At 39.9% G+C, this 22,976-nt stretch overlaps 1 protein-coding gene across 7 annotated transcripts in view; it reads left to right on the top strand.

Moving 5' to 3' along the window:
- The window catches only part of AP1G1 (adaptor related protein complex 1 subunit gamma 1), a 37,058-nt gene that overhangs the window by 277 nt on the left and 13,805 nt on the right, over nucleotides 1–22,976 (top strand). Inside the window, exons 2-12 of one of the 7 annotated variants that reach the window (XM_062500282.1) lie at nucleotides 8,259–8,462; nucleotides 12,758–12,882; nucleotides 14,992–15,133; nucleotides 16,348–16,444; nucleotides 17,286–17,362; nucleotides 18,456–18,464; nucleotides 19,515–19,610; nucleotides 20,069–20,149; nucleotides 20,391–20,489; nucleotides 20,900–20,955; nucleotides 21,730–21,843. In XM_062500282.1, the coding sequence (XP_062356266.1) occupies nucleotides 8,262–8,462; nucleotides 12,758–12,882; nucleotides 14,992–15,133; nucleotides 16,348–16,444; nucleotides 17,286–17,362; nucleotides 18,456–18,464; nucleotides 19,515–19,610; nucleotides 20,069–20,149; nucleotides 20,391–20,489; nucleotides 20,900–20,955; nucleotides 21,730–21,843 (1,097 nt within the window). In that variant the 5' untranslated portion in view covers nucleotides 8,259–8,261. The other 6 variants (XM_062500279.1, XM_062500278.1, XM_062500280.1 and 3 more) reach the window with 6 other exon arrangements.

Here is a 22,976-nt window from a genome sequence, read left to right as displayed (position 1 = left end):
TGCCGCTTCTGCCCGGCGGTCCGGCCCGCTTCGAAGTCTACCCTGAGCCCCGAGGCCTTCTTCTCGGTCCGTGCCTGCCCTGGCCGTTTTCTGTCGGGAAGACGGCGGTGCGGGTTCCGCCTCGGGCCCGTCCCCGGCGCTCGGGGCAGCCCGCGGCTGAAGCGGGAACTCGTACCTCAGGAGCTGCTTCATGCTGTGGCCCGCTGCCGTCTTGGGAGCAGCCGGGGCTTGTGCCCGTCCTTCCTTCGGTATATTATTGCTTAGACTGTACAAGCGCTCCGCCTGTTCCAGCGTCTGCAATACTTATCGTTCGTGAGTTTTAATGGAAGCAGGAGATAATGCAAATACCTTTAGCCAGACCGAGTGAGCTGCTGTCTGACGGCGGTCTGTTAGCCTTCAAGTCCCTTCTTCAAGTCTGGTTGAGTTCTCGCACGAGCTGTAAGATGAATTGTAATTTATTTTATAGTAGACATTGTTTTTAAAGTTAACGGGTGGAACAGGTGTGTGTTTTATTGTGTTGAAAGTGGTGTGTAAAAATGCTGAGCCACAAATTTCAGTTTCTGATGCTTGAAATATTAATGGGATAGCACAAAAGCCCAGTGGAACATCTTTGAAAGGATAACAATGTCACGTGTGGCCAAAAGGTGTTTGGTCCATAGTGGCTTAAGCAGTAAAATATATGTGTGTTTTCCCCTGTAAATGCTGGGGAATCCTTTAGAGATGCTCCTAGCATCCTGCATTTAAAATTGCACAGAAATTAATTTCCCCTTCTTTTTTGTGATTCGCTTCTGTGTGATAGAGCACAACAGCTTTTTGTACCCATTTCCCTGCTACCGCTCCTCTAAACTACGCTTGTTTTTTTTTTTTTCTTTGATGGTATATCGCATTCTGCTGCCAAATTCTTTCTTTTGGTTACTCGTGTGCTCTCTGGTGTTTGGCACAGGATTTGAAAACTTATTGGGTACTTGAGAGCTGAACGAAGGCAGGAGGCTTTGTGGGTTTTTTTCCTGGGGAGTTTGTAGTGAACCCTTCCATTCTCCTGTTCTGGGAAAAGGAAATGTATTTAAATTCCTGTTTCTTGAGAAGGGAAAAGTACGTCTTGGGTAATTGTTTTGTGAAGGGATCCAGCTTTTGTTTCCTCTTCTTATGAAAAAAAGCATTTTCTTCATTTTTTTTTTATTTTTTTTTTCCTTTTTTTTTTTTTTTCTTTTTTTTTCCTGTTCCTGTGACTGCTGATCTGTTTTCCTGAAGGTGGCATGGTAGAGATGAAAGATCCAGTAGTACCTTTGTGGTGTCCCGTGAAAGATTACGGGATAACAGGAATGTTCTGATTCTTGGTAGCTCCTTTGTGCAGAGTGTTTTGCAGTGGCATCACTGTACAATGAGATTAGTGAGTGTGTCAGGCCAGGGTGTGAGAAGGTTGTGGACAGTGGCACAGGAGTGCAAGCTAGCTGTCCTCAGGCACATAGAGCCCACCCTGGTTAGTGCAGTTCAGGTTTGGAATGTCAGTTTTCCAAGTGTGAGGGCTCATGGAAATCTTTACTGCTGCTAAAAGTGATGACACTCAGTAAAGCTGCTTGTGCCTCTCCAGTGTGAATATTTGTATTTGTGAGCTAGCCCTGTATAAATTCAGGGGATGGGTTGTTTGACCTCATCACATTTTTTAATGATAAAGCAACTTCTTCTGAATATAGGTGATGCTAATTTGTTCTAGATGATACTCAGCTGTTCTCTGGGGAAAAGGGTCTGTTCTGCCTTGGTAGGAGCATTACTTCACTGGAGGAGAGTTTTTGAGTTAATAAGTAAATATATGATGAGGCTGTAAATTGAAAAGCAGAGCTACAGTAATGTGAGTATAAGTGAATCTGCTGATGTCACAGGTATCAATGCAACCTGTATCTGCTATTTGGCAGAAATGCCACTGATAAAGATTAGAATTTCCTAGGCCATAGCTGAAGTTATGTGGCCTGTTCTAAAGTTTGTATTAATGAATGTAAAAATAGGGCATCTTGTCTTTCATCTGACATTAGCTGAGATATAGAGGGGTGGGTTTTTTTGGTTTTTTTTGTGTGACAAAGTAGTGGGGTTTTTAAATTATTTAAAGTTTAACTGCAGAAAAGTGAACAGGAAGTAGAATAACCAGATTACCTCATAGATTAGAATAGCGAGGAAATTAGAAGCAGGTGATAAATACAAAGATTATGTAGGTCAGTAATTACTGAAGTATTGAAACAGAAGCCAGAAAATCTGGAATTCTGCTTGTATCTGTCACGATGATCAGCTATATAGCTATACTAACTCTTCTTCCCGCATTTTTTACTTCTAAAAAGAAAGGGAAATATTTATTTTTTGGCAGTTGTTGAGATTAATGTTTGTACTGATTGGGAGCTCAGTGTGTCTTTTGAAGGCAGTTCAGGAGTTGCTGGGATTGGTGTATGTGCACAGCTGTGCAGGAATGGGATAGCTCATCCGAGGTGCTGAGGTGTGCTCTGGGACCATGCTTCAGTCAGCAGGGAGTGGGAAGGAGTCTGCAGTTGTTTGGCAGTTGCATTCAATAGCTTTTTACTCACGAGAAATTGTCCCACTTAGCATTTTACATGGTTGGTTGCTCTTTCTTTTGACTTTTTTGTGTTGCCTTTGCCCTTTGTGATGATGATGGTGCTCCTTGCTTTGGTGTTTATTATATAAATAATTATAATAATTGAATATTTACTGTTATTGGTATAAATGTTGATAATATTAGGCCATATGTCAATATTTCTGCATTTGTTGACACCCTCATCTCTACTTGGAGAGTATGTTTCTGGTTTTACTGCTAATATATTTTTCTTTTTAAGTGTCTGATAGAAGTGGGAAGCCTACTGATAGCAGTGTGGAGTTGAGGCCATCAGTTTTGGCTATCAACACTGCAATTACTCCTTCATGGAGTCTGGACAGATCCTCTGCTGTTGTGTGTACTAGGCTGGATTCAGTTGTGCAGAAGCGAGTAGGGGAATTCTGCTGTTGATTTCAGTTGGGAGTTGGGTCTGGCTTTAGATGTGTAACTTCCTGAAAGCTGGGATTGCTTGAGGAGAGTGATTGCTTATGCATGCGTTGGGGTGGAGCAACTGGAGCTGTGTGTTTTAGATATGTTTGAAATGTGTGCTGCTTCAGGCTTGGTGTGTTTTCTAGACAGAACCAAATTCAGAAATGTTATTTACAGGAAAATCTGTAACTTGGTGTGTGTGTCACCACAACTGAAAATTCAGACCATTTCCCCAAACAATAGAGCTCTTCTGTGAATAATTTCATTAATTTTGGTGGCCTTTATGTTTTAATGTGTACAGAATTCAAGGCTGAATAATAATGGAATGTTAAAATGTTAAATGTCTGATAATTTGTCCTGAAAAAGTTTTAAAACAGCTGTTTTTTTTTAAAGTTTTATTGTCTTAGAGACACATTAGATATTTTAGATGTAAGCTAATGTTTCTGAATAGTTTCCAGAGGACATGTTCTCAACATTTAAGGACTATCCTTTGTCTTTACTCTGGAATTCCTGATAGAGGAGTATAGCTTGACTGAAGCACTTGAGCATTTTCAAGGTGGGTTTTGGTAATATTAAGTTTGTGTTGTAAATACAAAAGGACTTATCATATTCAAATGTGACAGTATTCTAAGAGAGACTTTTGGTAAAGTTATATACTCAGATATTTTTGGTATGATGGCCTCTTGAATAAAACCTTTAACTTTCAAATGTGACAAGCTTCATTAGTAACAGACCATAAAAGGAGAAAAGTGATTTATCAGTACAAGTTAAATGAAAACTAAATGTTGTAATACACAAAGGTTTTATGAAGGTTTTTTGTATGTTTGTTTGTTTGGGTTTCTTTTTTTTTCACTTTTGTGTAGTAGGAATGAGTTACACAAAGAGAAAAAATGCCTTTTTATTAGTTCAGGGGAAGAATTCCTGAATAGCAGAGGGAGGAGAATCATTGAAGCGACACCTTCGCTAGTCTCTGGATTGCAGGAAAGAAGCTGGAATTCAGTTTTCTAAGGAACTTAAACACCAGCCACCCGTACAATTTGTACTAATCTGAATTAGGTCTCTGACTCTCCCAGAAGTTTTGATCTTGATAGTAGGCTCTTCTAAAGAACAAGGCTTTTGAAATGAGAAGATGGAAACAGATCTGATAAGGTTGAAGAATTCTGTGTGCACCCCTACCAGATATTGTAAATATTAACTAGAAGGCTCTTTTCAAGTCTTCAGAGATCATCCCTGATTTCTGGAGCTTGTAGTTAGCAAATAAATGGCTGAAGGACACTCCTCTTTTAAACCCAAGGAGTAAATAGGTAACAGCTTCTACAAACTGCCTTTATGTTGATGTGCAAAGAATAAAAGGATGTGTCTGTACTGGGGAAAAATGTTAACTAATCCTGAAGAACAAGATTTGTTACTTTGGAGGAAGTTCTAAGGTAAAGTGAATCTCCACTGTCTGCTGTTGCTAGATTATATAGTTGTTCTCCCATTGTTGCAGTAAAGGTCTGTTGGCATTGTAATAGGCTTTGAAATTGCTGAGACTAGGTAAATGTTAATCTCTTCTGTAATGCTTCTGACTTGTAAGTGTTCTCATGTCCAGAGTTTCTTCTCATCTGCAGTAACTACTACTTACACTTACTTGAAGTGTCTGGAACTCAGAACTGTGATGAGATTTCCAGTGTATTAGCATGCAGAAGAATCTTAAAGGCACAGAAGGCAATGAGCGGGTATCTGATGCAAGAATTTTTGCTATTAAGGGAATGCTTTCTCGTGGAGGGAAAGAAAACGCAGTGTACTGCGTTGCATGGGAATTACATTGTATTGAAATACTGGAAGAGTGTACACAAGAAGAGGTCAGGCTTCAAGGATGAACATGTAAGATGATTTGTGAGGAGAAAACACTGTTTTACGTAGATGGGATGGATTCACAGATATATTTTTTAAAAATCTGTATGATTTGATATTTACTAAAAAGTATGAAGTTGCAGCACAAGGATGGAAGTTCTGAATATTGGAAAGTAAATCACAGCTCTGTCTTTTGTCCTTGATATTGTCCTTCATCGCAGTAGTTCTGAATTGTTCTGTTCTCATTTGGCAGGAAGTGTATGTGAGATACAGTTGCTTCTGACTAGGTCCTTCATCTTAGACTCTGTGTGTAACTGTGTTAGTTGTTGCACAAGTGAGAACAGCAGGAAGCCTCAGAAATTGGTTCTTGAGTCTTATTCATCAATTCTATGCTTTCTAAAGTGCTGGTTCTGCTTACTTTCCTGTGGTTGTGAAGTGAGGAGGAAAAATAATCTTTATAATGTGCCTTGCTAATTATTTATGCAAGGGCATTTGTTAATACTGACTGTTCACTTTGTTCAATATCTGAATGATGTTCAGGCAAAGTCTAGCTAGATCTTCAGTTTGTTGTCATTGTACCTGCCTTCTCAGTGAGACAGGAAGTCCTACCGGAGAAGGATGAAAAAAGTATTCATTAAAAGCTGTACTTCACATACAGAGTAACATTGTTGAATTCTGTTTTTCCATCAACTTTAACTGTTTAGGCAGTTTTTATTTTCTGTTGTCAAGGGCCAAGCTTAAGATGCTGAAGCCTTCCATAAGCATAACTGCAGAAAGTTTTTGGTCCACTGGCAAGGAAAGGAGTGGGCTTGTACAAGTCACAGGCTGCAGATATCAGCATTCAGTAGTTTATAAACCTTCAGTTACAGAGTGGGAACTGAACAACTTGTGATATCAAAACAATTTGTTGGCAAACCTCTGTTTGCAGGTTATGTATTAGTGTTTCAAAAACTTTATAAAGAACACTTTCTTTAAAATAAAGGAGTCAGTCACGGTTGTAATAGATAGACTAGTAGTAGCCACTGCTTATCTTCTCAGGAACAGCAACCTTGTAGATAAGCTTAACTAGAGTACAGCACCATAGCATAAGTGTGGATTCATGCTGGAGTGAACCTTTCACCTCTTTTCCACTCCAGTGAGGTCTCCCAAAGCCACATGTTCTCACTGCTCCCTGTCTTTGCACAAACCAGACTGATGTGTCTGAGGACTGCCTTTGGGAGGAAGGGGACAAGCTGTTTTTTGCATGTGCTGGTTGGTGCACTGTCTCTGGAATGATGGTGTGAATGCAGTGGAAGGACTGGACTCACCTTTTTCAGCATGAGCTCCACATGAGCGATTATGAAATTATATCTTGTACATGGCAGAGCAATATTTCTGCAGTAGTGCTTTTATCTTTGTAACTTCTGCCCAATTTTCTGACAAGAGTGTGGGAGTATCAAGATTAGTTGAGAATCATGTGATATGTGTGTGTAGTAGGTGAGTCCACACTTTAAAATTCCTACTTAATGTGGTCAGTTGTCACCCAGGAAAGAGATTTTTTAAGTTCATGATGCAGTTGTGAAAAACACAAGCTGAGCCCTTTGCAGCAATGAAAACTCCACAGAGTTACCAATTTCCAGGAAAATAATAGGCAAGAAAATATAAGGCATTTAATATAAATACATTAATATGACATCTATCCCTTAAGTGCTGCATTCAGCATTTTGCTTTTCTTCCCCTTCAGAAAGGATGCAGAACTGTATTACATGCAGTCATGGCAGCAAAGGTAGTGGCCATGGAAGGGCTTGTTCTGGAGACGGATTTCTTACTTCTATGTGACTATTTCTGTTATGTTTGTTAGTGCAGCATGAATGCATAGCAACCATTAATTTATTCATATCACAGCAATGTGAGGAAGTGTGAGTTCACTGGGAGAGACATGGCAAGAAGAGGGACTAATGTGTCTAATAGTCTTGATCCTACGCTTGTCAGTATTTTGGGACAGAATTTCCTTAAGTAGGAAGAATATCTCTACTCTTCATTTTCAAAACTGACTGCTTTGTGTCTGTGTAAGTTCAAGCTTATTAATGTATGGAGATGGGGAACTTAAATACAAGGAGTCTGCATGGTTTGGCTGAAGAGGCCTAGTGTATGTGTTTATAATTGGAACTCAGAGCTGCCTTTGTCTGGCTTACTGTAAGGCCACCTTTACTAGTACGTGCATCTCTCTCTGCTTTTCTGCAGGCATAGAAGTCCCTTGTTAGCTCTGTGTCCCAGCCTCTGTTCTCTGGTATCATGTAAGCCAATTAGTGCAGCACCTGAATGCACATCTTTTTCTTATATGGCAATGCTTAAAATGTATGACACAGTGTTCAGGGGGAATGGTGACCCAGACAAAATCTGTAGCAGACTGGCATGGCAACTTTTTAGAAGTTGGTGTCATACCTGTTATCAGAAGGGCTCAGTTCTGTTTGCAGGCTGGCATGAATGAAAGAAGGCTGTAAAGATGTTTATATAGTCTGAGCTCCCTCAAAGTCAGTAGTCGTCTTTGGTGAGCATGAACTAAAGAGTTCAACTGTTGAACATAAATCCTGAAGTTTGGATTCTGTTTGACAGCCACTTTCCTCTTAACAGGTACTTGGCAGACTAAATTGCTCTCTGGGTCAGATGGCTCCATCAGTATTGCATCTGATGAGGTGAAAGTACTCTGAGTGTTCTAGTATACACCTTTCATACCCGCACTGCCAGACGGTAATGTCACAGGCTTGTTTGTTTCAGAAACGGTTGTTCTAATTGGGGTGTAATAAAAGGATGATGTACACCTGATTGTTTCTTTTTGAAGCAGGATTCTCTGAACTATCCACATGCTTAAGATTGCTCTTCCATTTGCTTTACTGCTAACTTCCACAGTTCTAAGAAGGAAGTGTGTATGGCACAAATTAGAAGGATTTTTGAAGCATGGCCATCTGAAGCACTTAGATGAAATCTTGTGCAAGTTATTAAACACAGCTGTGTTTTGTAGAGGATTTCTGTCCAAGCTGTCATGATTCTGGGATCACTTCTCTCTCAAGCCTGGCTTTTCTGGAGAGAGGCAAATGATGTGAATATGAGAATACGTTGCAGAGTGCTGTTTCTGCCTGTTTCAGGTGGGGAGTCGTGTTATGCTCGCTTGGCAGCTTGCTCAAATTGATGTAATTCCCATTTCTAACGTTCTGGAAGAGCAGATGTGAGGTACAGTGAAGTCCTTGGGCTCTCAAGTTTACTCTTAACTGTGCTATTGAAGTAGGCTACATTTTCTTCATTCTTTTGCTTGCATAATTGTAGGGTAAGAAAGAAAAAAGAATACGCAGAAGTGTGAGACCATTATGAAGGCTTTAGAGACAGTAGAAATCTTTTACAGACCTCTTTCTTCTCTCAGAGGATGCCAGCCCCCATCAGACTGCGGGAGTTGATCCGGACCATCCGGACAGCAAGAACCCAGGCAGAAGAGCGTGAGATGATCCAAAAGGAATGTGCTGCTATCCGGTCATCCTTCCGAGAGGAAGATAACACATACCGATGCAGAAATGTGGCAAAGCTGCTGTATATGCACATGCTGGGATATCCTGCACATTTTGGACAAGTAAGTTAAAATTTGGTGCCTTCTGTGCGTAAGGCAGTCTGTCTTCTGTGTTTTGGGCACATTGACTTGTTCAGAGCATTCCTAGGTGCGGTTCTGCTGTCCTTTGGGATGGTTTGAGATCTGTTTTCATGTATGTTCTGAACCTGTGTTAGTTAGTTTAGACTTTGTTGGTGAGATTTGCTGTTTGAGGCACACATATTTTGTTTTGAAACTTGAGTTCATTCTGCTTTTGCCTACTGTCTCCTCTTCACCACCCATGTTTCTGCAGAGCAGTAGTGGTTAAACCACAATCCAAGACAGAGGGAAATTTTTCAATTGGATCCAAATAGCACTTTGGAATTCTTTGTCTGAAAAGTGCCACATAGTTCAAAGGAGGTTCTATACCCTTTTCCTTATAAAGTAGTATATTTGAGACAGAAAAGAGCTGGTCTGTTCCTGTCAAACAGAAGTTGGTGTTCCTTATCCCTGTCTTAGTGAGGTGTCATGGAGAATGCAGGTGTGAGTTTTCCATCTCTTGGCTTATTTTTGATGTGCTATTTTTGACAGAAATTCTAGGAAAGGGAGACAGGAAGATGGAAGTACTTTGTCTACAAGGTGTCACTTCTACAAGGTGTGCTTTGCTTAGTCTTTGGGGCATAGTCAGTTTTGCTTAGAAGTCAGTAAGTCTCCTGTTAATAGTAATAATAGGTCTTCAGTAAAGCTTAAATCAGTCAAATTGTTGTATCCCTTCAAGTAGCTTCATGTCTTGTGTGTCTGTCCATTTGTGGTTGGATTTACCAATCCTAATACATCTCACTGAAACAGAAAGCTCAAACCAGCAAAATCAAATTGCAGGTAGATTTAGGATTAGTGGGTTCGGACTCTCCTATAGCATATAAAATGCCTTATCTTAGTTCTGTATTATTGGATTCTTCTCTCAGAGTAATGAGTTTTTGAAAAAAGGAAGTGAATTTGTATATTATTCTGTTCTTAACACTTTTCAATAGCCAGTCTCCCTGGTCCAAGAGAGAAACTTCCTGTCACAAAAATTAAGGCTAAGTATTTTGGAGCCTTAAGAACAATGAAAAGTGTTACAGGTAGGTGTCATCTAGAATTTCAGTGTTTGGCCTGTGTTATGAACATTATTTAAATTTCATTTTTCCATCTTGTTGCTCAAGTATTTAATCCCATATAAGGAAAATTACAATTTGCCATTTAATTTAATAATTTAATTTACCATTACTAACTAAATTTATTAATTTAGCATTACTAATTAAAGCAGAAATGTTCAGTTTCTTCTTTTGTAAGTAATATTAAATTCACTGTTAGTGAAAGAAGGCTAAAGCAGATTGTTCAGTATCCATTATTGCCAGGCTTGCTACATCTCAAAAAGAAGCATCTATTCTGGCTATTTGGGGAGCAGGATACCTCATTAAATTCCCTTGGTTCTCTTGTAATTTATTAGCTGCATTTTCAGGAGGGTGTAGAGCCCAATGCTGAAAAGGGGTTTTAACAAGTATTGTCCAAGTGAGTGAGTTAAGAGACCTTTGCACATTCTTAACACTTATCCTTAACACTTATTCCTTATTGGAAGGAATCTTTTAAGGTGCTACTGTTGTATAGGAATGTAGTTTGTGTGAGCTGGGGACTTATAGAGGACATAGGCTGTTCCAGAAGTTTAGTCTTGCAAATAGATAGGCAGTAAGCTTCTGAGAGTGACAGAATGAATATGTAGGAAAGATGTTTTGCTGAAAAGCAGGAGAGCCACAAGTGGTGTTACAGTCTTTCTTAGAGCTATAAGCAGACTGCAGCTAACAGTGTGGGGAACCAGGAGTGAGCGGTTGATGTACTTCTGTCCAAGCCAGGGCTCCTGAACTTTGACTTGTGATATGTTGTTCACAAGTATAAGAATGAGTGCCTATTTAGTCAGTGCATGCTGATATACACTGAATAGTATGCTGTCTCCTGAGCATGTGCAAAGGCCATTTGTTTAGCGTTTAGAAGTCGTCAGACAGCCTGGACAAATGGTCAAATAACTTTTATTGTCATTGTTTCTGTTTGAAAAAAATTCCAGTTGGAGAGTGGCTGTGTCAGTAAAAGTTGAATCAATTGTAGTCTGGTTACATGCCAGTAGTATCTGTTACAGTAGTGATGTAGCAGATTTTAATTGTTCCTTTGAATGAAATGGATTTAACAGTATCAAGGTTTTTTTCCTCTAATTACACTGAGTAGGAGCTTCAGCTGATCATGTTTCTTAGTATTGCCCTGGGTGAATCTAGTTTGTATGTATACAAGTGAAACAAGAAACTCATCAGCCTTTTGTGGGGTAAATTTCACTAATATATTTTCAATTCAAAAGTACTAGAAATGTATCTTAGAGTATCTGTTGCAGTCATCAGTTTCCTTATGCTTTTCCTCAGTCATTCATCTTATGCCTTCTTTGATTCTTACCCCTGTAGCTTAGATGTCATCAATTACATGTTGCATTTTTGCAGAGGATTGTATAAGTATCTTGTAAACCCAGGAAAGAAGGTTGTTTCGGAGGTGCATTATTCTCTTACAGAAAGCACTGGAAAGAGTTTGATAGAATTTGATATCTAGTGTTCTGTATGTTATCCCTAGCTGATCTCGGGCATTTGTGCAAATTCAGTTACCTTTGCAGAAGACTGGTCTGACTGTTCAGAGATGTTTGAGGTTTTCATCTCCTTTTAACCTTGCAGTCTGAACTTAATTTCTTTCAAGCCTTTTCTTACCAACTTGTCACCCTTGCACTAGCAGGGCTTTCACATGTGACAGCAATGTGAATAGTTGAGTGTGCGTTGTAGTACCATGTGGCTGTGAGAACTTGCAGTACTGGGATGGGAGCATAGCACTTTCTTTCTCTGGCACTTCAACTTTAATTTTCTTACCAATATACTATGCAACTTTACTCTCATGATGTGTGCGTTTCTTGCATCTCACCTCTGTCTGTTGCCCTGTTCAAGCTTCTATCTAGCTGGGGGCATAATTTCCTTTTCCTGACACCTTATATCTTTGCCTGTGCATGCTCCCTTTGCTATGGATCTGTTGCCAGCTCTGTCTGACCCATCCTCAAACCTATTGCGTATGCTTCCTTGCTGCCCCAGCTAGTTTGTAAAGCAGACTTAAAGAAATTGTGAGGGATAGATGTCTACTTTCCTGTCAGAAAAGTAGACATAGATTATGGTTGATTAGTTATGTGTTATAGAAAGTATTTTAGTGCATAGTAATGTCAGAATATCTCTGTGGTTAATGTTTTTGGTTTTTCAATTTAAAAGTGTTAGATGTAAAAATGAGCTAGCAAATTTTAAATTAGCATAGTGCAGGTGGAAACTATGTATGTTGTCTTGGGAATCTCATCTGTGCTCTTGATCACAGTTGCCATTTCTGCTGGGGGGAAGGGACACTTACAATGGCTGGAATGCACAAGATTTTAGTAAACTTCAGGTGTTTCAGAGGTTACAGAGAAGTGCAGAAATGTAACTATCTCTGACTATCTACATTTTACCTAGCCAGCAAGTTAGTTACAGATCATTGTAAACAAAACCTGGTTTTAGAGTCATAGAATCCAAGAATGGTTTGGGTTGAAAGGTCATCTGGTTCCAACTGCCATGGGCAAGGACATCTGCTAGTCCAGCCTGGCCTTGAACACATCCAGGGATGGGACACCACAGCTTCTCTGGGCAGCCTGTGTCAGGGCCTCACCACGCTTACAGCCAAGAATTTCTTCCCAATATCTATCCTAAACCTGCCCTTTTTTCCACTTGAAGTAATTACCTCTTGTCCTATGACTACATGTCTTTGTTCTGGCAGCTTACAGAGCATTGATCTTCTTCCTTGTAGATAAATGTAACCTTTTAAGTCTACTTAAAAAGTTTCATGTGCATATCAAACACAAGACCTATGTGATATATCATCTAGACAATGATATAGATTTCCAAATCTTTACAATTTTGTATCTTTCATCTCTATCCATGTGTTATCATTTACTTTTGTGATCTGACATTAACACACTTATCTGATACATGTGAGGTCACGGAAGACCAGCAGTGTCTGGCCGCTTCAAGGCACCAGAGCTGCTAATGACCCTCCTGCTGGCTTTGTTGGAACTTTGGGCAGGTTATTTAACCTTTCTTGGTTTTGCACACCATCAAAATGGGAACCAAATGCACCTTTCAAAGTGCATTCTGAGATACATACACTACTACGTGTCAAAATTCAGAGTATTTCTACTTAGCTAAGAAGTAGTTTCAAGCTAATAATTTTTTTCTTTTCCTTTATTTTTTTTTTTTTTGCAGTTGGAGTGCCTCAAGCTTATTGCGTCTCAGAAATTCACAGACAAGCGCATTGGGTATTTAGGTGCCATGTTGCTGCTGGATGAAAGACAGGATGTTCATCTTCTTATGACCAATTGCATCAAGAAGTAAGGGTATCACCTCTCCATCAAACCATGCTTTGAGGTTTCAGTGTCAGAAAGTATCCTTCTGACAGTGATACTTAGAGTTTTTAAAGGTTTTTCCCTTGTGTTAGAAAACTGGTATGGTGAAATTGTTGTAGGCTGTTGACCATAATAAGGCTGTTGTAGTAATGCTCTTTATTGGGCCATCCTGTCTAACTTTTTTAGTGGGAAGAGAATATAAAATTGCATTGGTTTTGAAGAGGCATATATAGCAAGCAACGCATGTCCTGCATGTGTGTGTTTGTTTCTGCTGACAAGCTCTGAAGAGTTGTTGAGGAACAAGGCTGTGCATCTTGCTTTCTAAGATCTAATGGTCCTGACGAATGGTCTTCATTGGAAGCAAGGCAGCAGCTTGGGATGTGCTGCCATTTTGCTGAAATCAGACAAGAGGAGATGAGAATTACTATTTTTTTTTAGTACTTCTCTCAGCAAAGCAATGTTAAAGTGGGACTTTTTTTACTTCCTAGTTTAATGGGTGACTGTGAGTGTGTTTTCAAGATGGATTGGAGTAGGTATGGAACAGTTTGGTTCTGGTTGACCTACTCAAAGGTTGTGTGTGGTGTACCTGTTTTTATTATGTACTGTTAGCACGTAAGCTTCGCAGATATTAGTATTGAGCTTCAGTTAGACTGTGGCCTTGAAGTGGTTTGAAACTTGACAAAACTCTGGCCTGAGGATCTGCTAACTTCGGACCTTGTGTCCAGGAGATGAGATTTTTGTGTAAAGATCTTTCATTGAAATGCTATACCTGTGAGGCACTTCTGTTAGAACCAGGCTGCAGGTTAACACCTTTTTTTGATTGTTTATGCTACAGTGAATTTGATAAGAGTGTGATGAGTTTGAACTGGAAATGGGTCAGACGGAAGCTGAGCAAAAATAGCGGACAGCTTCCCACCATCTCCTGAGTTGTATATTGCTTTCTGCTTCTAAATCTGCTATTGTATCTTGCTTTTATCTAGATATTAAGGGATTTATTTATGGCATTGTTTTTAACTGTTTCATAGCAAGACAGGCATTTTTGAGACAAAAAGGAAAGCAACCTCTTGAAGCATGTACTTGTGATACACACAGCTTTATATAGCTTCCAAAAATGTTAAAGGAAGGAAACAAAAAAGCAACCTATTTAATAGCAAGTACTACCTGTTCCTTCATCTGCATGTTGCCATAACTGCTTCATGTTACAACCAGGATGTGGTCTTTCCACTCTGCACCTTTTGCATGTTTGGTTAGGAACCACTTCTTTCCCTAGCTCTTCCATCTTGCAGCTCCCCTTGCCTCCCAGACCAGGAGCTGTATTTTTTTACTTTCTTCAGCATTGAATCCTGGGTGCTGTGGGAACCTTAGTACCAAACACAGATGGAAAAATGGCGTAGAAGTCAATTTTAAAGGCTCTTGGGATTGCCAGGTAGAAGCTGTCTTGTCTTGTACTTAGTGTGGCATTGGTTGCTAGCTTCATGAATAGCATCTCCTGTTAGGTAGTTTAGCTTCTTAGTGACCATTTTTCATTACATCCTTAGGCATGTGAATAGGAAAAACTGCTGAACAGAATTCTTGTATGGATTATTTTCAAGGTGTGTGAGTGGTGGGGTTTGTGGTTTTTCGTCAGGATAGAGGATACTTTTACACAGATTTATCTATACTGTTTAGTTTGTAAATGCAGAAGCTAAAGTCTGTTGTAGAACACTTTTAAACTGGGACAGCCCACAGTGTCACTGCAGGTCTGTACTTTGCATTCAAGTTCCAAAGCTAAAACCATTTTAAATGGGATTCTGTACAGTCGTCCCTCTTCTCAGCTCAATCCCTGGGTACCCTGACAGGTCAACCTGATAGTTGAACCAAGTATTTTATCTTTAAAATTGACGAGTCTAAGTAGAATTAGTAGCAAACCTTTAGGTACATGCACTCAAAGGTTCTATTGCTCCCAAGTCGTGCTCCCACACAGCTGTGAAATCCAGAAAGTTCTTTTGGTCCATGTGTTGCTGGTTAGATGACTCTAGCTATAGATGCCCTTTTTTGTGTGTTCAGTTTCTCTGTGTGCATGCTGATTGACTTTTTTTTTGTTCTCCTTTACAGTGACCTTAATCACAGCACACAGTATGTGCAGGGGCTGGCACTTTGTACTCTTGGCTGCATGGGCTCCTCAGAAATGTGCAGAGACCTTGCAGGAGAGGTGGAAAAGCTCCTCAAAACTTCCAATTCGTATCTTAGGAAGAAGGTACTTCAGGAAACTTTTGAAAACTTTGTTATGGATTAAAAGGCAAAATTGATTGAATATCTTTCTAATGTCTATCTAATACTAGATGACTGAGATTACACTGAGTGAATATTTTCCCAATGTGCAAGACAGAGCTCAAAACTCCCTGTCTGTTGATAGCAGGAATGTATGTAAGCCTCTAAAAGATAAGCCTCCAATTGGCAAGGTAGCTGCTTCTATTTTTCTACTCTCTCCCATAAAGTTATTGGTGGTAATGTGGACGCTTGCCCCCTCATGGATGTTAGCCTCAAAATTCTGGCCACCAGTTCTATTTATCTTCTCAGATAAGTCCAAAGAAACTCTGGTTATTAACAGTTCAGGCTGGTACCAGAAGATTTTAACCTATTTGATGTCTTCTGTTGGTGATGGTGACAATAGTATGAGTGCTAGAAGGGTTAAGGTCTTGAAATGGACAGTTATCAATTGTCTCTCTTCTGCAGCAAATGTGCCATAGCATCAGCAAAGTGTGATCACCCCCATTCTTTTGGATTCATTTATTGATAAGTCTTGGTGAGAGTGTGAAGCAGTAAGATTTAGGAAGAGATGCATTGTTACTTTGTCTACTGCTGGATGTATAGTGTGGGGAAAAAGCAATGCTGACAGGGCTTGCCATGTTCTGGAAAGAGGCACTTGATTTTCAGGCAGGTACAAGGAATAGAGTCTCTAGTTGCTTCTCCATTGTAGAAGAAATAGGCATGTGTTTTTTCAAAAAACCCTGGAAGTGTAGTTTTGTTTCTCATAGCACCCATCACCTGCAAGAGGAAGTTCTTTTTGGGGAAGGAGGGAAAATAAGTAAGCCATAATTTTACACTAAGTTTAATTATTTGTTTCCAATGCATTATCTCCTTTGCAGCAACAGGAAGACAGGTTCAAATAGCCTTATTAAAGGCTATTATCTTGCTTTGCAGATAATAGCACTTCTGATATGAATAATGTACAAATGAGCCATTGCTACTGGGAGCATTAGTTTGTAGTTCAGTGTTCCCCTTTATAGAACTCTCTTCTGGAATGGTGTTTAGTAACACTTGTAATAGAGAGATGGAGAAGTGTGCCATAAACTTTGTAGGCCTTTGTTTATCATGAGGATTGTTATAGTTCCCTCTGTGCTAGATATTCCCAAAACTGGTATTGTTGTAATTGCAGCATGTACTAACAGAAGTGTTTTTCCTCTTCAGGCAGCGCTGTGCGCTGTCCATGTCATCAGAAAGGTGCCTGAACTTATGGAGATGTTCCTGCCAGCCACCAAAAACTTGCTGAATGAGAAGAACCATGGTAATAGCCGAGACTGTACTTAACAAGGCTAGGCAATTCTCTAGAGGATAGTGCACTTGCTACCTAAGCCTTTTGTTTGGAGGAAACTTCAGAGGTGTATTTGTATGGTTTGTTTCTTTCCATTTCTACGCAGTGAATGCAAATGTCATTTAGAAGGGAGGGATGTGTATGACTCTGCTAGTTAACAGGACTTTACCATGGCATAGGTGACAAAAAGTCTTTCATTGTGCTCTGATACACTTCAGAGTGGGTCAAATGGGAAAATTTGATTTTTATCTTGTACACTGCCTAAAGTGACTCTAAGGCAGTGGCTTCTTAAGTTTGGAAGTAATTTTTTTGTGCAGTCTTTCTTTAAATGGAGTTCTGAGGCCTCCTGAGAAAGGTGAGTTAAGGTCAGCTAGGCTACCCAAATCAGAAGAGAAAATCAGAAAGTGTGAGGAACTTGGCATCCACAGTACAATTAACACATACTGTCCTTTTGGAGTCTTACGTTTGTATAGAATCATAGAATGGTTGGATTTAGAAGAGACCTTAGAGGTCAGTAACCCAGCTATGACTGTTACTGTATATTTAGTATGTGAGTTTCTGCAGACCAAATCGAATTTAACTCCTGCTTTGGCCTTTAATTGCAGCTTTAAGACATGAGCACATTGCCGTCTGCTTTCCCTTGGACACAGCTGCAAAGCACAAATATCTGCAGTGATAGATACGATATGCTGAATTCGAGAGTACTTTTTAATGCTTTCCTGTTGTTTTCTTGTGATCTTTATCAAATGTCTGGAGCCAGTGGAAAGGTGGTAAATGGAGATACATTTTTCTTTCCCCCCTCTCTCACCTTTAGGTGTTCTTCACACATCAGTTGTGCTCCTCACAGAGATGTGTGAGAGAAGCCCAGACATGCTTGCACACTTTAGAAAGGTAAGTGTGAACTGTTATTGTTGCAGAGTTAATATTCCTGGCATTCTAGTAAAATCCTTACAATTGTTTGGGTGAAGAATTTAATGATACTGTTTGCTATTTTTTAAAAAATCATTAAATGTGGGAATCTGTGTGTGTATAGGCCTAATCCCCTTCAGTAAGTGGCTAAGTTACAAAACATCAGTCTTAAGATTGTGCAGTATAAAACTAATCCTAGAGTTAGATTTAACGTTTTCTTTGATGTTCCCTTAGGTTTTTCCCCACTCCTTGTATCTAATTGCATAGTTATACTGGAATCACAAATGATTAAACATAGAGACAAAGATGAAAAACTGAAGCTTATACCAACACCTGAATGTCTTAACCACAGCCAGACAGTTATATACACTCAGTTCAAAAACACTAATATAAATTCTAGTTGTGTAGATACCTCATGCCTGGTGCATGCTGTGCTATACAATTTTCCATTTTAACTTAAGGGTTTGAGAGTCAATGTCACTCTTCCTCCTCTGGTTAGGAATGTTTGCTTCCCATCACTCTCCTGACTTTTTATGCTGTTTGCCATAATTTGCCATATTATTGCCATGTGAAGGATTACCAGTAGAAGGTCATCTGAAAGTTGTCTAGATTGTTATTTTAAATTCTTGATCAAAGAAGGAGAAATTGAACAATTCTAGCAACAGAGCAGGTCATGTGCTTCTCTGAAAAGTCTTAAAGCTGTTTGTTTATTTGCATGCCCAGTTTACTTGCTTCCTTGACTTGTCTATATCATTAGGGATTTAAAAATTCTTTGGTGCATCCTAGCATTTTAGCTTGCATCTTCCCTTGCCTTGATTGTAAATGTCAACGCAGGGAAAAAAAAGTCAGATAAGGTTCATTTTGCAGGTACCCTCCCTGCTACTAATTGCTCAGTTAACATGATAGTTGTGGGAAAAGAGAGAAGAGCCGAGTCCACAAAATTTTGATACTAGGCGCATTCTTTCTAGCTATTTCTTGTAGTTGTTATGCTGTGAATGGTATAACATTGACCTGTCCCTAATGCTTGCTTCGTTTGTTTTGTCCCTTTTGTCTGTTTGGAATCCTGCTGAGTTAGAATGAAAAGGTAAGAGTTAATTTTTCTAGATGATGCATGTTTGCCTTGAATCTGTAGATGTTTGTCCCTTGTGAGGCAGTGCCTCTGAATGACACAGTTGTGATTGATGCCACATGCTTAGACGATCTGTACATGTCTGATGCTCTTTGTGTGCTGGCCTTGTCACTAAACCTCTACATCCATGGCAGCCCTGAATCTCAGTTGTGGCCATCAGCCTGCTTTCCTTAAGCCTTCCCTTGTTTGAGGAATACTTTACAGATTTTTTTTTTCTTTGTGTGCAAATTGTAGCCCTGGACTTTCTTCTTACCATAAATTGGACTTTGTGTTTTGTCTGAATCATGGGGCAGCTTGGGGTGATTCCCAGAAGGGAGCAGGACAGACAGTTAGTTAACTACTGGAAGAGGCTGTAAAGACTTTCTGTGCTGCAAAGAGCTACCCAGTCCAGCTGCAGTGCTGATAGTCTTCATGGGTGTAATTTGTACTCCAGAAGATGGGGGAGGTGGCCCTCAACCAATGTCATGGCTGTAATGTTACCCTTTGTTCTGTCCTCAGTCCTGATAATTCATGCATGTTGGAAGGCAAACCAAACGTGAATAAGGGTTCCAGGAATGCTCCACTTGTTTATCACTGTCTGGAGAGGTGTTGCAGTACCCTTCAGTTTCCTCTTGAGGCAGATACAGGAAGTTCAGGGTTCATTTTGTGTGTTTTATGAAATGCATGTTTTCAGAAGAGTATGTAGTTCCTGAAGAGCAAAGATGGGAACAAAAGGATATGATGGGGAAACTAGGATGGTTTTCTTCTTGCACTATAGACAAATGTAGGTTTACTACTTTAAAGATACAATATGGTGCTCTGGTCCCAGCTTAACTATTTCTAGTTGTGTCTCAGCCAAGCTGTAGGTATTTATACAGCAGCAGCTCTAGGTGTGCAGGTTGAGCTGTGTGGAAGAATCCAGAGACTGATTTGCTTTCAAATGCAAGATTTGTTCTTGGACCTGTGCTTCAAAGCTGGGATCAGGAAAACAACAGTACCCTAATTGGACAACTCTCTTCTTCACAGCTTGTTCCCCAATTAGTTCGTATTCTGAAGAACCTTATCATGTCCGGATATTCACCAGAGCATGATGTGTCTGGGATCAGTGACCCCTTTTTGCAGGTAAGAACTGATGCAAACAGTGACTGATAGTTTTAATTCTAGGACTGTGTTTTGAGCTTTAGGTGTGATGAGGTGGTTACTGCCACACCTGTGCTGATTTTAAGGCTTTTTTGGTCTTCCTTTGAGCTGATTGTGCAAATGCTGTTCATCTGCCCTAGTAAAAGACACCTGCCTTAGTTCAACCAGCAGTTGTAGTGCTTTACCACATTATGTGACGAAAGAAGCAGCACGTATTGTTTTTGGAAGACCATGCCTGGTAGCAAGGGCACTCTGAACAGTTCTGGCTAGTGGGAAGAAAATAAGCACAGCAGAAGCCTGGTTTTATTCGTAAAGTTCTTACCTGGGCTAAGCATTTTGCTTAAGAGTGGGAATCAGCAGCCTGTTTTGCTTTTTTGCCACTACGACCCCATGTCAAACACTTTCATCCAAGCTTTTCTTTGCTTTATTTTATCAAATAGGTACGAATCCTGCGGTTACTAAGAATTTTAGGGAGAAATGATGATGATTCTAGTGAAGCAATGAATGATATACTTGCACAGGTAAGGTCTGCAAGGTTGATGATTGTTTTGAATTTTCTCTTAGTTCCTTAATTTGGGTTCAGCAGCACTGGTGAGGATACAGCTGCTTGCCATGCTGAGTGAAATTTTGTTGAAAGAGGTGCACGTTGACAAGCGGGATGCTGTTTTGTAAGGGTTGGTTACTTTCACTGTCTGTTCTGTGGAGCAGCACAAAGAGGCTCTGCTTTGAATTCGTTGAAGTGATTTTGTTTCATTTCTCCAGGTTGCCACTAACACAGAAACAAGTAAAAATGTGGGAAATGCCATTCTCTATGAAACTGTGCTGACTATTATGGATATTAAATCTGAGAGCGGCCTGAGAGTAAGTTGCCTTTGCTATGGCCTTTGTTTTTTTCCTAGGGTTGTATTAGAGTAACTTGTGTGGAGGACATGAAGCATGGTTGTTTCACCAAAACAAAGCTCTGCATCTGACTCTAAATAAGTCTCTAGCCTTTGCAGAAAGGTTTCTCCTTTTGGGGGAGGGAGGGTGTTTGGATTTTTTAAAATAGCAGAAATTAAAAGGCAAAATTTCCTGCAGAGTGCATGTCCTGAGTGCAAGTGAGAGCCTGTGATGCATCTCTTAGCATTTCCTCTGCTTAGGCAGCTTCTAGAGTTCTTTTTGGCTAAGAATGTGATGCTAATTTTGACATGTTGCCTTTGAAGTCATCATGAAATTATGAAGATGATCAGCAGCCCTTTTAGATCATTGATCTTCCCTAACTCTTTCTGCAGGTCTTAGCCATTAACATCCTAGGCCGTTTCTTATTAAACAACGACAAAAATATTAGGTAAGTTGTACAGAGTGTGTTTTGACAGCACCCAATTTCAAACATGTGAGAAGCAATTGCACAAAGATGATGCTGAAATAAAGCTTTCCAGGAGACCATGTCAGGATCACTGCTCTTGGGGTTAGTGTGGCTGTTGAGCTTGCTTCTTTCTTGATGCATTCTTTTCTCTGTGGCCCTGCCCTTCTTAGTTGATAAGTTGGAATGTATGATCTATTTCTCAACATGTGATTTCTTAATCAGGTCCATATTTTTGTCCTGTCTTGTCCCAAGTGGTCTGTGGTGCTATTCAAATCAGAGTTGGCATTGGAGATCTGTCAAATTAGGCAAAGACTGATTTTTCTGATTGTATGCTGGTGGCAACAAAGGTGTTTATTTCTGCTCTGGCCACTATTAATCAGGATGTGGAATTGCTGAAACTGCTAGAATTGAACACCATCTCTAAGCAGTTGGATAGCAAATCATGATAGAGGTTTCAGACTCTAGCCCTGGGAATTTTGACTGATGCTAGTTTGAATGTAAGATCTGCAGAGGTGCCTGGGACAGGTGTTTGCTTGTCTGGGCAGCAGTGTTGTTAGGCATGTTACAGTTTAGTGTGGTAATTTGCCTGTGAAGATAGGCCAGGAAGTCTCCTATAGGATTTCCATTCATTACCAAGTACAAGAGAATCCTATTCAGTTGCAAAATAAGACTAGATTTGAGGCAAGGGGACAGTGTCTGTGCATAGAAATTAAATGGCTGCTGTCAGCTACTGATGACCGTATGTCCTCATTGCAGGTATGTAGCTTTGACGTCATTGTTGAAAACTGTGCAGACAGACCATAATGCAGTACAGCGGCACCGAAGCACCATTGTGGACTGCCTGAAGGATCTGGATGTCTCCATTAAAAGGTAATCAGATTATCAGTGAAATAGATTCTTGAGGTTGACAGTCTGTGGAAAGTGAGCAGAGCACAGGGGAAAATGACAATAATCCTGGGGAACAGTAAGTGAGACTACTATGAAAGTACAGTATCTTTCCATAATTTAAACAAAACAATGAAGATGTACAGCCCCCTTCTTTGGGAAGCTGCTGTTACTTTTCATGGGGAAAAAATAAATTCTGTTTGCCTGAATTTTTCCAAAATGCAGTATCAGTGGAGATTAGTGTGCTTTCAGCAAAAGCCTCTGTGGACTATGATTATGATCAAACCTACTCTGATGTGCTCCACGTTGGTTTTCTTTTCCAGATGAATGGGCAGTGCCATGTTGTCTTGAAGCAGTATTAAGTCATCCAAATAATGTATTGATATATCAGGGAGTGGTAGAATTCAGAATTAACTTGATTGCTCAGTTTGTGTACAAACCACATCCTTTTATCATTCTTGGTGTTCATTTGTCATTTAAGTAGTGGTGTGTTGATGCTTCTCTGACCATTGGGAAAGCTTGCAACATTACTTCTCACTAGAGAGATACTTTTTGTCTTGTACACTGTCTTAATTTCTTCTAGTTTATTCTCATAACTTCAGTTAAGTTCCTTTTGCTCATGATAGTAATTTTTTCTGTTTCTGTCACTCATGGAAATTCTTGAACTCTTGGTCTCACTTTTTCCCAGCCTATGTGGAAGGCTGCTCTTCTAAACTGAGTCTTTCAGCCTGTTGATTTCTTGTTCTTTCTTTCAGAACTGTCCTCCTCCTCATTATTCTTTCTGTAATTGGGTTACAAAGAGAGGTCTGGGCTCAGTGCAGTATACAGCATGCAGGTTGGGGACAGCAGCATTTTTCATGTTGCATTTCATAGACTGTGCTACAGGCCAGATTTTCATTGAGCGCTCATCACACAAATATACCTTCAGAACTGTTCAACCTCTTCTATCCACTCAAACTGATTAGATGCACCCTACATTTTTATTGTGATAGTCATTCTTCAAACTTACACCCATCTTTGAATCACCTCTTGATTTTTGTAACAGGACTGCTCAGACTGATATGTGTAAAACAGGAATGAATTTGGATTTGTCTTGCTTCTGAAACTTACTTTTGTAA

Source organism: Cinclus cinclus, chromosome 11, assembly GCF_963662255.1.
Source record: "Cinclus cinclus chromosome 11, bCinCin1.1, whole genome shotgun sequence".
NCBI classification, from domain to species: Eukaryota; Metazoa; Chordata; class Aves; order Passeriformes; family Cinclidae; genus Cinclus; species Cinclus cinclus.
The sequence above is the reverse complement of the archived record's forward strand: the minus strand, read 5'-3'. Positions and strand labels throughout refer to the sequence as shown.